Consider the following 12,648-nt stretch of genomic DNA (forward strand, 5'->3'; position numbering starts at 1 on the left):
GAAGGCGAGGTGGGCGGAGCCTCGCTAGCCCAGGCGGAAACGGGACCACGAGAGGAGCCGGTCTTCACCCGCTAAAATAGGCGGAAGTGGGAAGGCGAGGTAGGCGGGGCCTCGACTGCCTAAGTGGGAGAACTGATGAAGTGGGCGGGTGTAGGCACGCAATGTGGGCGGGGCCCGCCCTGACTGAGGCGGGCGGGACTGCATAGACAGGCGGGAGCCTCAAGGGAGTGGGCGGGGCCGGGCCGGCTGTGATGGGCGTGACCGGGGGGTGGGCGGGGCCGCAGACTCGAGACTCGGTGCCCGAGGGTGGGCGGCACTAGAGGGAGCTGCGGCCGCGCCCGCCCTGTCGCGCCTTGCTTGCTGCTCGGAGCGCCGCCTCCCCAGCCGTTCGGAGCCGCCGCGATGGCGGAGGACAGCGAGTCTGCGGCCAGCCAGCAGAGCCTAGAGCTGGACGACCAGGACACGTGCGGAATAGACGGAGACAATGAGGAGGAGACCGAACACGCCAAAGGGTAGGAGGTGGCGCGCGGGCGCGACAGGGCGGGGACCGCGCGCACCTCAGGGCTCCCGCGCCCGCTCGTGGCGTGCGGGAGCCCCTAGACCGGAGGCTCCGTTTGGCGGTGTCCTCATCCCGAGACCATTGTGAGGTGCAGGTCTCCCAGCTCTCGGGGAGCACGCAGTGGTGGGCGAGGGCTGAGGTGGGCGGGGAGACTGCGACTCGGGCCCGGGAACCCGCGACGCGACAGTCACCTGCCGCGCGCCCCCGCTGGCTTGGCCTCACCCTACCACGGCGAGTGGTTCGGGTGGGAACTTAGCAAGGACGCAAGGCCCTTCCCTTTGCGGTGGCGGCGTCTTGGACCGGCGAGGCGAGGGAGATGCAAGTCGTTCCACTTGTGCCTTGGCATCCTTCTAGTTCTTTCGCGCCCCCCCCCCCCAGCCGCCACTAACCCCCTGTAGAGAGGAAACCCGCAGAGCCGGCGGTGGGGGTGGGATAGGGATGCGCCTCTGGCGGTCTCGGCTGCTGGCGACGAACTGCGCAAAGTTCTGCCTCCCAGGCCGGGAAAGGGGCGCCGAGACCGGGAGAGGGGGAGGGAGACAGGTCTCAGCCGACGCCTGAGGGCGTTCAGCTTTGCGGCCTCTGAGCGTGCCCTCAGAGCTTTCTAGAGCAGAGCTGACGGGTGAACGGAGTTCCCGCGGCCCCGACCTTGCCCCTCCTGCAAAACTGGTGTCTGATCTCCAAAGCCAAATGCACCAAGTACTTTAACATTTGATCGGTTTCTCAATCTATGCTGCCCTCTTTTCTCCCCTACAGACTTGATTTTTTTTTCTTCGAGAAAAGACTGCTTCTGGTTAAGGCTGGTATTGAAGTTCTGTTTTAGAGGCGGGGTTTGGAGGATCATTTTAAATAAAGACCGGTGTCCCTTTGTAGGTGCTGTTTGCCTCAGCCTTTTACCCTGTTGGATTCAAACTATGCGCTGGCACAGACTGTTACTGCTGCCCCTTAGAAGTGAGATTCTGCGAACCATGGTGACTGGAGAAGTGGGTCAGCCTAAAAACACGATAGGGAAGCCTGAGTCACAGATGGCTTATTTATTCAGTTCATGGAGAGTCTTTAAAGTATTTGTATTTTATTTCAACGTTTACTTTAAGCTTTAAGAAAGGAGGCTGTATTGATCTTGAATACGTTATCAGATATTAAATGACAAATGTCAAAAAAGAAAAGCTGACTACATATATCTCCCTTTGGCATGTTGCTTTTTAAGGTTTTCAGCGAACAGTTCAGTGGCAGCTGCAAGTACTGAATGTTATCATTCAAGTCTAGATTTTTTTTAAGCCCAGAGAGGCAATTCTTCAGAAATCTTAGCCTGAGTTCTGTTTATGAGTAATAGAAATTTGCCTGTGATAGCTAAATATGAGTGTATTTTTGAAACACTAGCCGTCTTGCCAGAAGTGGGTCCATATGCACGCCAGTGGATAGATAACTCAAGGAACTTCAGCACCCGTAGGTTATCTTTCTGGGGAGACCCTGGACTTATCTCTCTTCAAGTTATATTGTTCTGTGTGATTGGTATGCTAGGGTGGGGGTTTAAATCAAGCTTCCTTCCTTACAAAGTCCAGGATACCCTTGGTACAAAGACATACTCTTCTCTGCAACCACTGATCTGGAATTGTTTGATGCCTTGCTATAGGTAGGCTGTTTGAAGTTCCCATAAGAGCATCCACAGGCATTTTGGGCCCAGTTAAGAGGTTTCCAGATTTATTACACATCAGCACATTAATTATATATTAGGATGCTTAATCAAAATTTAGAGCTGCCCAGTAGATTGGGCTGTTTTAACCAAGAGTAGGCAACATGATAACTTATAGTTTAAAAAATTAATATAATGGAGTAATTGTTATATATTAAAGTATAGAGAGATTAGCAAAACCGAAGTAACTGTTCTGCTCTGTTGAACTGCTTTCCTCTTTTGATTTCAATTTAGACAGTACAATTTAAGGAAGTCGTTCTGTTTTATTTGGCTCATGAATTGATAGTGCTCCATAGAAACCCAAGTTTTCTTTAAGTAGCTAAAGTTTATCAGTGTTAAAATATAGAAAACTTTTCCTTCCTTACTTGGCCTCTTCATTCTCCACTAGTTTAAATAAACAACAAATAAAGAGCCTCTGGAGAATGAACAGATAATGTTTTACCTCTAATAGGCAAAGTATTACTTCTGAGCCAATAGGCCATGGTCAGTACATGGAGCTGTAATTTGTTCAATAGCTCCCCTGTGGCTTGAAAGGATTAATATACACCCAACATTCAGTATAATGCATCTAGGAGTTATTCTAGCTTACTGTGTTGAAACTGTAGATACAAATAAAGGAAAAATACACAGTGAGATACCACTATGCTTTTGTTTTTGCAGAATTTTCTTCATTAGCTTTATATTTTATTTTATGGGTAATATTGAATGCCCATAAACAGAAGATGAGGTTTTGTGTTTAATTTAAAGCAATAGCATAAGTATTATAAAATACTTGAGTGTCATCTTTGTCATGGGAAGTGTGTACATCAACTCTTTGGTCCACCCAAGTATGGTAGCAGTATACCACTCTAAAAGTTACATGCATTCTCAAAGCATTGATGAACAAGGAGATTGGCAGTTTTAAGTAGTGAGATGATAGCTCAGACAATGTAGTTTTATTATTTTCAAATAAAATATGGACAATTAGAAGTAAGATAATTGAGGATTTCCTAAAAAGATCCCTTCAGTGACTTGCCTTACCACCTGATTCGTGGAGCTTGAGGAAACTTGAAAACTTTGAGGCCAATGAAAAGTCCAAATGACTGAAGCTATCATTCCTTTGCTGGGTGGCAGTGGGGAGAGGTTGTCTCCAGGATGACTCTGCTAGGAACTTGCCTACCCCAGTGTGAGGCTGCAGAGGTAATTCAGGGTCTTTAATATGGACTATTCTACTCAGTCTTGATTTGTTCTGCCTTCTCAGTTTCTGAAGGGATTTGGAAAAACTGTTGAAGATGGCCACAATGTTAAGTCTACTTAAACCCAAGGTCTTCTTGCCCTATTAAGGAATGTTTTCTCCACTTGTAAACTACATCCTAGAGGACTCCTTAGCTTCATCCTATGAAAATCAGCTTTTTAATCACTGTGACAATTACATGGGAAAAACAGTTTAAAGAATGAAAGATTGATTTTTTTTTTTTTTTGGACACACAATTTCAGGGCTTTCTGGCTGTGGTCCGTTAGTTCAGTTTTGTGACTGGTGGGGCAGAAGCCCAGCATAGAATGACTTAAGGAATACGATTGCTCACCTTGTGGCAATCAGAAATTGGGGGTGGAGGTGGTACAGGAATGTACTTTCCTGGTAGAGGAGTTGCCCACTATGCATATCTATCTGGCTTTATTTAATCCCTGATACCACAAAAAATTTAGTTAAATGTGGTGGCTGTAATCCTGGCCTTTGGAAGCTGAGGAAAACCTTGCGTTTAAGTCATAGCCAGCATTGTCTCAAAAAAAAAAAAAAAAAAAGCTTGAGACAAGAGGCCCATTGGACACGCAAAATTTATATGCCCCAGTACAGGGGAACGCCAGGGCCAAAAAGGGGGAGTGGGTAGGTAGGGGAGTGGGGGTGGGTGGGTATGGGGGACTTTTGGTATAGCATTGGAAATGTAAATGAGCTAAATACCTAATAAAAAATTAAAAAAAAAAGCTTGAGACAAAATAATAAAAGGTTTTATATTGATTTAGAGTTCTTTGGGTATATTCCCAAGAGTGGCATAACTGATTCATAAAATAGTTGTTACTGGTTGTTGTTGTTGTTACTGTTACTGTTGTTATTATTATTGACCCTCTATACTGATTTCCATACTGGTTAGGATAATTTACATTTCTTCCACCAACAGACAACGGCTGCCTTTCCCCCACCATCCTAGTTACCATTTGTTGTGTTTACTCAGTAATATTATTAGGTAGTCTCTCAGACTGGGGATGAGATGGAATTTCAATGTTTTAATTGCTGTTTCCTAGTGGCCAAGAATGCTGAGCTGTATTTTTTGAATATTTATTAGCTGTTTGTATTTCATCTCTTGACAGCTGCCTGTTCATTTCCTTTGACCCTTTACTGACTAGATTGTTTGGTTCCTTGGTAATCTTTACAGAATCTAGATACTTCTGTCATATGTATAACTGGCAAAGAGTTTTCTTCCACCATGAGCTATCACTTCACTTGTGCAGAAGCCTTTTAATTCCATCAGTTCCGTTTGCCAACTCTTTCTAACATTTCCTGATACGTCTAGAAAGCATCTTCACCGGTATCTAAGTGCTTTCCTTATGCTTCCCTGTAGCAATTTTAAAGTTGCAGTCTCATATTAGGATTTGAATCGATCTCTTTTCCTGTAAAGTGAGAAGTACAGATCTAGTTTTGTTCTTTTATACTTGGATATCCAGTTTTGTAGCAACATTTGTTGACAAGGCTTGCTTTTGTTCAAAATAGGCTTTTGGCATCTTTGTTAAAAATTAGGTCTGACTGTCATTGTGGTGTTTATTCCATAGCCTCTATCTGTTCTACTGGCCTACAAGTTGGTTTCTGTGCCAGTACCATGCTGTTTCTGTTGTGGCCGGTAGTGCATCTTGAAATGAGGTACCTCCAGTATTGTTCCTTTTGCTCAGTCTTGCTTTGACTATTCAGTGTCTTTTGTGCCTCCATATGAATTTTTGGATCTTTGTTGTTTCTAGGAAAAATGTTGGAATTTTGACAGTAATTGCAGTCAGTCTATAGATTGCTTTTGGCAATGCACATTAAGAATTCTTAGGAAAACAAAAAGGCTCAATATGTCACAAAAAGTAACCCTTAGATGTTCTTTTGTTGTTTGTTTTATTTTGAGATAGTCTTAATCTCAATCCAAGCTGGTCTAACCTGAGCCACTGTGTCGCCTGGACTGAACTCCTTGTCTCTCTCTTCCTGTGCCAGGATTACAGGTGCAAGGTATGAGAATTAAGAAACAAAAAATAATAAAACAACCCTTCTTGTACTACCCTCAATTGAGGGGAAAGATTTGAAGAAAATGCAGTGTATCTAGCTATTTGTTGTTGGGATTGACTATGGCCACTTCCCTTAGTTGGCTGCATAGAGTCAGAGAGAAAATGCAGAAACTTAGAGTAACTCTGATTTCTCATCATGCAAAATTTAAGGGATAGCTCAAAGCTGCTCTTTCTAAAATTTGATCTCCTGTCAAATATATAAATCTAAATGGAAAGATATATTAACAGCCCTAGCCCAAGGGCTTCCCTCATTCAAAAAATACTTAAAACAGTGATCAGATGTCAATTGAGACTTGCCTCTGAGATGGTGACCTCACCTTTGGCCCAGAGCAGGACTTTCCCCAGAGACTGGCTGAAATTCAGAGTTTTTAAGGACAACAAACACACTCTGCTGTCTTTGTTACTCGACACCAATATATATCATTAAAGAGAACCAATTTGTCTGTCATTGTTCCATTTGAAAATAGTTTTATTACTTTTACTGGTTATATGAGTGAATCATGCAGAATAAAATTGAAAGATAAAATAGAGAGCAAAATTCCTTGGCTATTCTATTTCTTTATATCCTAGCTTAATTAACCGTGTAACTGATTCACATTTTAGTATGTGCCCAATCAACATAAAGATGATCAGACTTCAGATTAGGTTCATTGGCAACTGTGTGTTTTTCCACCATGGCCATTGGCTAGCAAGTAGACATTACTCACATAGAGCTAGCTGCTGGACTCCCGAATGTGGATAGAGTGTGATTGAGGAACTAAAATTTCAATTTAATTGTATTTAAATTCTTTAAAAAACCCTTTCACAGATGGTGACTATCATATTAGACAACTCAGATATATGTGCCTTTGAATTTTCTGTTTTTATGTACTTAGGTAGCCAGACTTTTGCTACTTTGTGGGTTCTTTCTTCCACCCTTCTCCACCTGTTTAGCAGCCTAACACTAGGTAGGAGAGAAAGAGATCACTGAATCTTAAGTTTTTTTCTTTTTGTTTCTTTTTAACCAGGACTACTATTAAACAGCAACCAACCTTCCCAAATGACCAACCCATCTCTTGGGACCCTAGCATTTATATACCCTATGAAAAGTTCCCAGAATTTCAAATGTTACAGATTCACAGAAGCTATCTGGCAAAATCTTGCCTCTGCTAGAACACGAGGCAAATCATAGTTGCTGGACACAGTCTGAAGCAGCCTCCTGTGGTTAAAATGAATACCTTTTTTTAAAGAAACCAAAATTCTCACAACATAATATATTATAAATTAAACATTTATTTTTCCTTTCTTTTGCAGAGTATAGTGTTCCCATTTTTTTTTCCTTCTAGGAATTGTCTTTAAATTTTGAACATGCATGTTTTAAACAAGTTTCTCTGTCAATGCCACATTTTTCACTACTATCTGCTAGGCATAGCAACCCATGCCTGCAAGCTCAGCACTTGGGAGATGGAGGCAGAAGGATCAGGAATGAAAGTTCATCCTCACCATAGAAGGTTGGAGGCCAGCCTGAGCTCCATGAAACCTTGTCTTAGAAAAACAAAAACAAAATTGTAACCACTTTCCCAAACATTCTACAATTTCACAAGACAAAAAATGTGTAGTCTCTGAAATAACTGGTATCTTCATTAGTTTCATGAGCTTTCATTTTTGCTCTTGTGTCCTTAAAAACATTTGTCCGAACCATGACACTGTTTCACAACTGTGTTTTCAGGAACATCACACTTACTGCCTTTGTCTCCTGGTGTGTTTTAGAAAGATCTTTTCCTTTTTATCTTCAATTATTTTTCCCCGTTTCTTTCTTTCTTTTTTTCTAAAAAGTAACTTTATTAAAAGGAAAAGGAAGTGTGGAGAGAGGAAACGCAGGCGTGAGAACTTGCAAACACCAAATAGACAATAAGGAAAGGTTAGTCATTAAAAGGCAAAGACAGTTTTCTTTTGAACAGTCTCCATAAAGACTGTCAGAAATTGCCAATGCTGACTGTACTGCAGGTAGTCATGACAGGGTATTGGGGAAAGTTTTCAATTAGCAATAATCATGCCTCAGATAAACCTCACTGGCTACAATACTGCCACTACGCAAAGCTTTTAATTACTTTCTTATTTCATATTTTTTATAGTGTGTGGATGATTCTGTTTTCTAGTTTCTTGAATGTCTGATGAGTCTTGCTGTCAAAGATAACTATAATTCAACAAGCATCCCTTACCCCACTGAGCCATCTCCCCAGCCCCGTAAACCATGAGTGAGATGTACATGTACCGTCTCCTTTTAATTTTATGGGTACCCCTATTATCATTCTTTAATTTGGCTTGTTTTTAGCCTGGAACCTTGTAGGATCTTTTCCTTATACTGTAATTGAGAGGTTTGCATAGTCTGTCACTTAAAAAAAAAGACTAAACAAAATATCACACACTGATACTTTAAGATGAGAATTCTTGGGTATTTACATTTCTATAGTTCTCAAGTCTGTCCAGGCTGCTGCCATTTTCCCCTCTAATGGGATCCTAGTGTTTTCAGTTTATCAGTATCAAACTCCATGTGAAACCGTTCTCTTAAATTTTTTTTTTCACCATCAAGGACAGCCTAATATTGGCTACTGTACACAACATTTACTGAAGGTCTTATGCATAATAACACGGAGGGCTATAACATAGGACAGCAAACAACTCCCAGACTCATTGCAGATATCATTGCTAAGCCAAAGGAATTTCTCTGTGTCTGTGACTCCCCATAAACCCTCATTGCAGCTTTCCCTCCACGTTATCTCCTTCTCCAGGCTCAAAGTCATTGCAAATTTACATTGTTTCATGAAGATTTAAGTGGTCATGGTGACCTCAGGTCATGGTCCTTATCAAGGCCCTGGAGCCCTACAGGATTTGGCCTTCCAAATCTGTGCCACCATTCTTTTCCATGCTGCCATCTCCCCAGTAGTCTGCTCAGCCAGACCCTTGTTTTACACCAAGGTAGTCATGACTCCTAAAGATAAGTGACTTGACTAGGGTCACATAGCTGGTAAGTGAGGAGCACATTCTCCTACTGTGTGTCTAAAATACATATCTAAACTAACTCAAGTAAAAGATAACTTTATTTAAACATAGCAATGTGTGGTCTGAAAGTAAGGCAAGTCTTGATTAGAATTGAGGACCTGGGGTTTATTTATCTGTTTTTCTTCTCTTCTGCCTCAATTAAGTCCACACTGTCCAAAGGGTGTTTCTTAACTCAGATTCTCTAGAAGACCCCTAACTGGTTTCTGGGCAACAGGAAGATTTATTCCGGCTCAGTCAGTCAGCTGTGGTGGAGAATGGGCAGATAATGGGGAGGGGATTGTTGGATGGTATAGCGTGGCTATTGAGAAGCACCTTTGGTGAGGTCTATGCTTATTATAATTGGAATCATGAACAACCCAAAGGCCTATGTGTTAAAGGGCTGGTGACACTCGGGGTGATACTACTGGGAAGTTGTAGAAGCCTACAGGAAGACCTTTAGATCATCAGAGGGTGCTTGTAAAGAGGGTTTGGGGAACCAGGTCTCATTCCCATTTGCTCCTTGGCTTGTGATCTAAGCAGTCTTCCTCATATACGTATTATGATGTGTTTTGTTGCCACAAGCTCAAAACAACTGAGTTACTTGATCATGAGCTGCACTTCCAACAATATGAGGTAAAATAATCCTTTCCTCTTTAACAGTTAATTTTATGAGGAGGTGTTGTTGTTGTGGCAATGAAAAACTTAATGTAGTGGTCAGAGGTAGTTTTTAGAGTGATAGAAGCAAGACTGGCAACTAGCTGTGGATCAGTTTGTCTCTTCCAAAATATTCTATGGAATCCTAAATCTCTGTTGCCATAGTAATAGTAAGGAGGGTCTTTGGAAGGCAATTACATAATAAGGAGGGGAGCTGTCACTGTAGGTTTAGTGATGAAGACAAAAAGAACTGTTTACTGGAACCCAAACATGCTGGCACCCTGGTCCATCCTGATCATGGACTTCAGCTCCTAAAACTATAAGAAACAATATACTGTTTAAACAATGTACTGATAGGTCTTGATACTTTAGTAGCAGCCAGGGTGATTAGGAAGCACTCGATGTGTACCTACAAAGCATGAACACAAATCTGCCTGTGGAGTCATAGGCAGATTGTAAGCATGAAGATAGCACTTTGCATCTTTAAGTCTTAGACTATCTGGTACGTCAGATACATCAAAAGCTTAATAAAAATCTGTTGACTGGAGTTCAGTATTCTTTTAAACAAATTTGTGTGTGAAAGAGAGAATGAATGAATGAATGAATGAATGAATATGTGTGATGGGGGGAGGAGAAGGCCTATGTGTAATAGCTAATGTGCAGAGGTCAGTAGGCATCCATGTATTCATGTGGATTCTGGAGAATGGAGTAAGGTTGCCAGGCTTCATGGGGAATCACCATTTCACACAAAACCATCTCCACAGCCTTCCAGTATGTCTTTAACCCCAAATGTCAAATTCATTTTGGGTTGGAAAATATTTACATTTGAATAATGGATATGGGTAGCTGTGGACATGTAGCCTTCTAGAATTAGGGTTTATCATGCTTGTTGCTTTGTCCACAGATAGTGAGGCTTTAATGATATTTACTCCATCAGTCCCCAGAGGAAATAGAACTCCATGGTGTCTAAAATCTCACTGTAGAGAGGCCATCATCTAGCTAGCCCAATGAGAACAGTGGGGCTTCCTGCAGTAGATTGTGGGTCACCTAGGAGAACAGGATGAAGAAATTAATATTAGAATTGGACAGGTGAACCACTGACAAAAATAAACCCACATGACTTCTTGAGGAATCTGAAGTTCCTGCAAGTAAAATCCATTACTGAACTTGGTAGCCGTAAGATAACTTGCATGAGATGTCCCTGACTCAGGATGTGTACATATTAGTAGCCAGAACAGCTAATTATTTGTTTTAGCCTTAGCCAACTTGCCCAGCTGAGTTTCAGTTCTTTTTTAACACCAGAGCATTGTGATATGGCTACCTTTACTGCTTGTCTAAGCTGATCAAGAACCTTGGGTTTTCTGCCTTTTCTTCTATTCATTATCCTAAGGAGGGCACCAGAGCTTATGTACACATATGAGCACTGAAGATTTATAGTAACCTGATCAAAGATACAGATTCATAAAAAGATCATGAATGGGATTGTGAAGAAGATCCAAAAGTCAGCAATAAATACCTTAAGAGATGGTCAAAAGAAATGCACAAATAAGGGACAATACAGCATAGTAAGGGTGAGGATTCTGGGTGAAGACTGGCTAGATTTGAATGCTGGCTTTGTTACTACTAAACATGTTACTTTCAATGAGTTCCTTAATGACCCCATATTTCAGTTTCCTTCCTATCGAGTGGAAATAATGTGTTGTTATGACAGTTTACAAGATCAGATCTAAGGTGCTTAGTACAGTGTCTACTGTGCATTAAGTTCTGTACATTGTTAGCTGAGGTGACAGTGACAGGTGGCTGTTGTTGATATAATGGTAATGGAAAAATTGATGGTAATGGTGATAATTGCAGATAGTGATGTGGAGTTGTGTTGCTGGGGGTTATAATAATGATGCTGATGATGTAGGTGATGGTCATGTGCTATGATGATAATAAAAGCTGGTGGTAATAATTTTGGTTGAGGTAAAGATGTGTGATATTGGTAACAGTAATAGTTACTACATTTTATCAAATTACTTTAACGTTGATGACTGTGGTGATGGTGATGATTATGATGATTATGACAAACATGATGTGTGATGTTGGTGATAACAGTGTTGATGCTGGTGGTGGTGATAGTGACAATGAGTTGCTATGCCAACTTTTTCTTGTTAGTGGCTGTGCCAGCTTACCAAAGGTATGTGAGAGATGTCTTTTTGTGGCATACTTCAGATATTCTTAGACTTTAAAATACTTGCCAGACCAGGGGACCAAGTAGAGCATTTTTTTTTCAAGATTATTAGCTGCCAAGGCTTTTTCTTGGTGAAGTGCTTATTCATACACTCAGCCCATGATTCTGTCAGACTTTTGTCTTTTTCTTAATGATTTTTAAAATTGATTTTTCATTCATCTAGAAAATACTTACTAAAGATCTTTTGTATGCTAGATACTGTTTTGATAGGTCCTGATACCAAGGGGGAGATTGTTTATTTTATATTCATGTGCACGCACGCGCATACACACACACACACACACAATCCCAGGCTGGTGTTCAGAAGAGCTCTTGTTTCTTCTGCCATTTAAGAGCTGTGCATCTCCCAATGTGTGGCTTTTCTGTCTTCTGTTTTCTAATCCTACATCTCCTCAGCCCTGGGAAAGAAAGAACATGGACATGCAGTGGCCAACAAGAAAAGGCAGACATCATTTCCACTGGTGCCTCTTTTCTCAGTCAGTGGTCCTATCTGACTGCCAGGGGCTGGGAGCTAGCACATCAGAGAGAAGCAGGGTAGGCTTTTGTGGGCATTCTCCAGAACGCACTGAAATATTTCCGAGGCTCTTCTAGTAAATCCTGCCTATAGATTTCATGGACTCTGACAATTTGCCTTTGTAGCAAGTTCAATATTTGATCTTTCCATGGCAGAAATGGAGTGGACTGGTTCCAGTGGCCTGTTCAAACAAGGCCCTGAGTCCCATTTCCAACTCAAAATAGCAAACTTCAGAATTTGTTTGGAACTCTCATGCGTAATCTCGGGAAGAAGGGCGTGGAACTCTTAAAGTTGGATACGGTTTTATAAAGAGGCAACGTGATTTCCACAGTTGAATTTCTGGATGTGGTGATCTGCCTCAAACAGGAGTCTGAATCAGGCTTCACTGAATTCCATGTGGAAGCTCGTTTTGAAAAACTTCTCCTACTGTCCAGGTTCCTACTCAGCACCTTGCCTACTCAGGCTTGTGACATCTCTTTCTACCATCCATGTTCTTTCAGAACCTGTGATTTCTGTGGGAAGCAGATGCCAGTTAGCTGCTCTTACAGTTCTGGGTTAGTTCTGGGTCTGTTCAGGCCACTCTCTCCTGCCACCCTAGGCATAGCAGGTCACTAGTTAGTATTTTTAACAAGTCTTATTGACATATACTTTATGTTATGTAATTTAGTGGCTTTTATAACATC

The 12,648-nt window shown here is 41.7% G+C and overlaps 1 protein-coding gene and 1 non-coding gene across 5 annotated transcripts in view; one reads left to right on the forward strand and one right to left on the reverse strand.

Moving 5' to 3' along the window:
- The first annotated feature begins 317 nt into the window (after window positions 1-317).
- The window catches only part of Nmt2 (N-myristoyltransferase 2), a 44,666-nt gene continuing 32,335 nt past the window's right edge, over window positions 318-12,648 (forward strand). For all 4 annotated transcript variants that reach the window (NM_008708.2, NM_001290368.1, NM_001290369.1 and 1 more), the window contains exon 1: window positions 318-512. In NM_008708.2, the coding sequence (NP_032734.1) occupies window positions 403-512 (110 nt within the window). In that variant the 5' untranslated portion in view covers window positions 318-402. The remainder of the gene's footprint in view (window positions 513-12,648) is intronic.
- On the reverse strand, window positions 7,484-7,624 carry Gm22005. Its single transcript, XR_003954253.1, has one exon. It is a non-coding gene; the product is annotated as a U4 spliceosomal RNA (small nuclear RNA).

This window comes from Mus musculus, chromosome 2, assembly GCF_000001635.26.
Source record: "Mus musculus strain C57BL/6J chromosome 2, GRCm38.p6 C57BL/6J".
Classification (NCBI taxonomy): domain Eukaryota; kingdom Metazoa; phylum Chordata; class Mammalia; order Rodentia; family Muridae; genus Mus; species Mus musculus.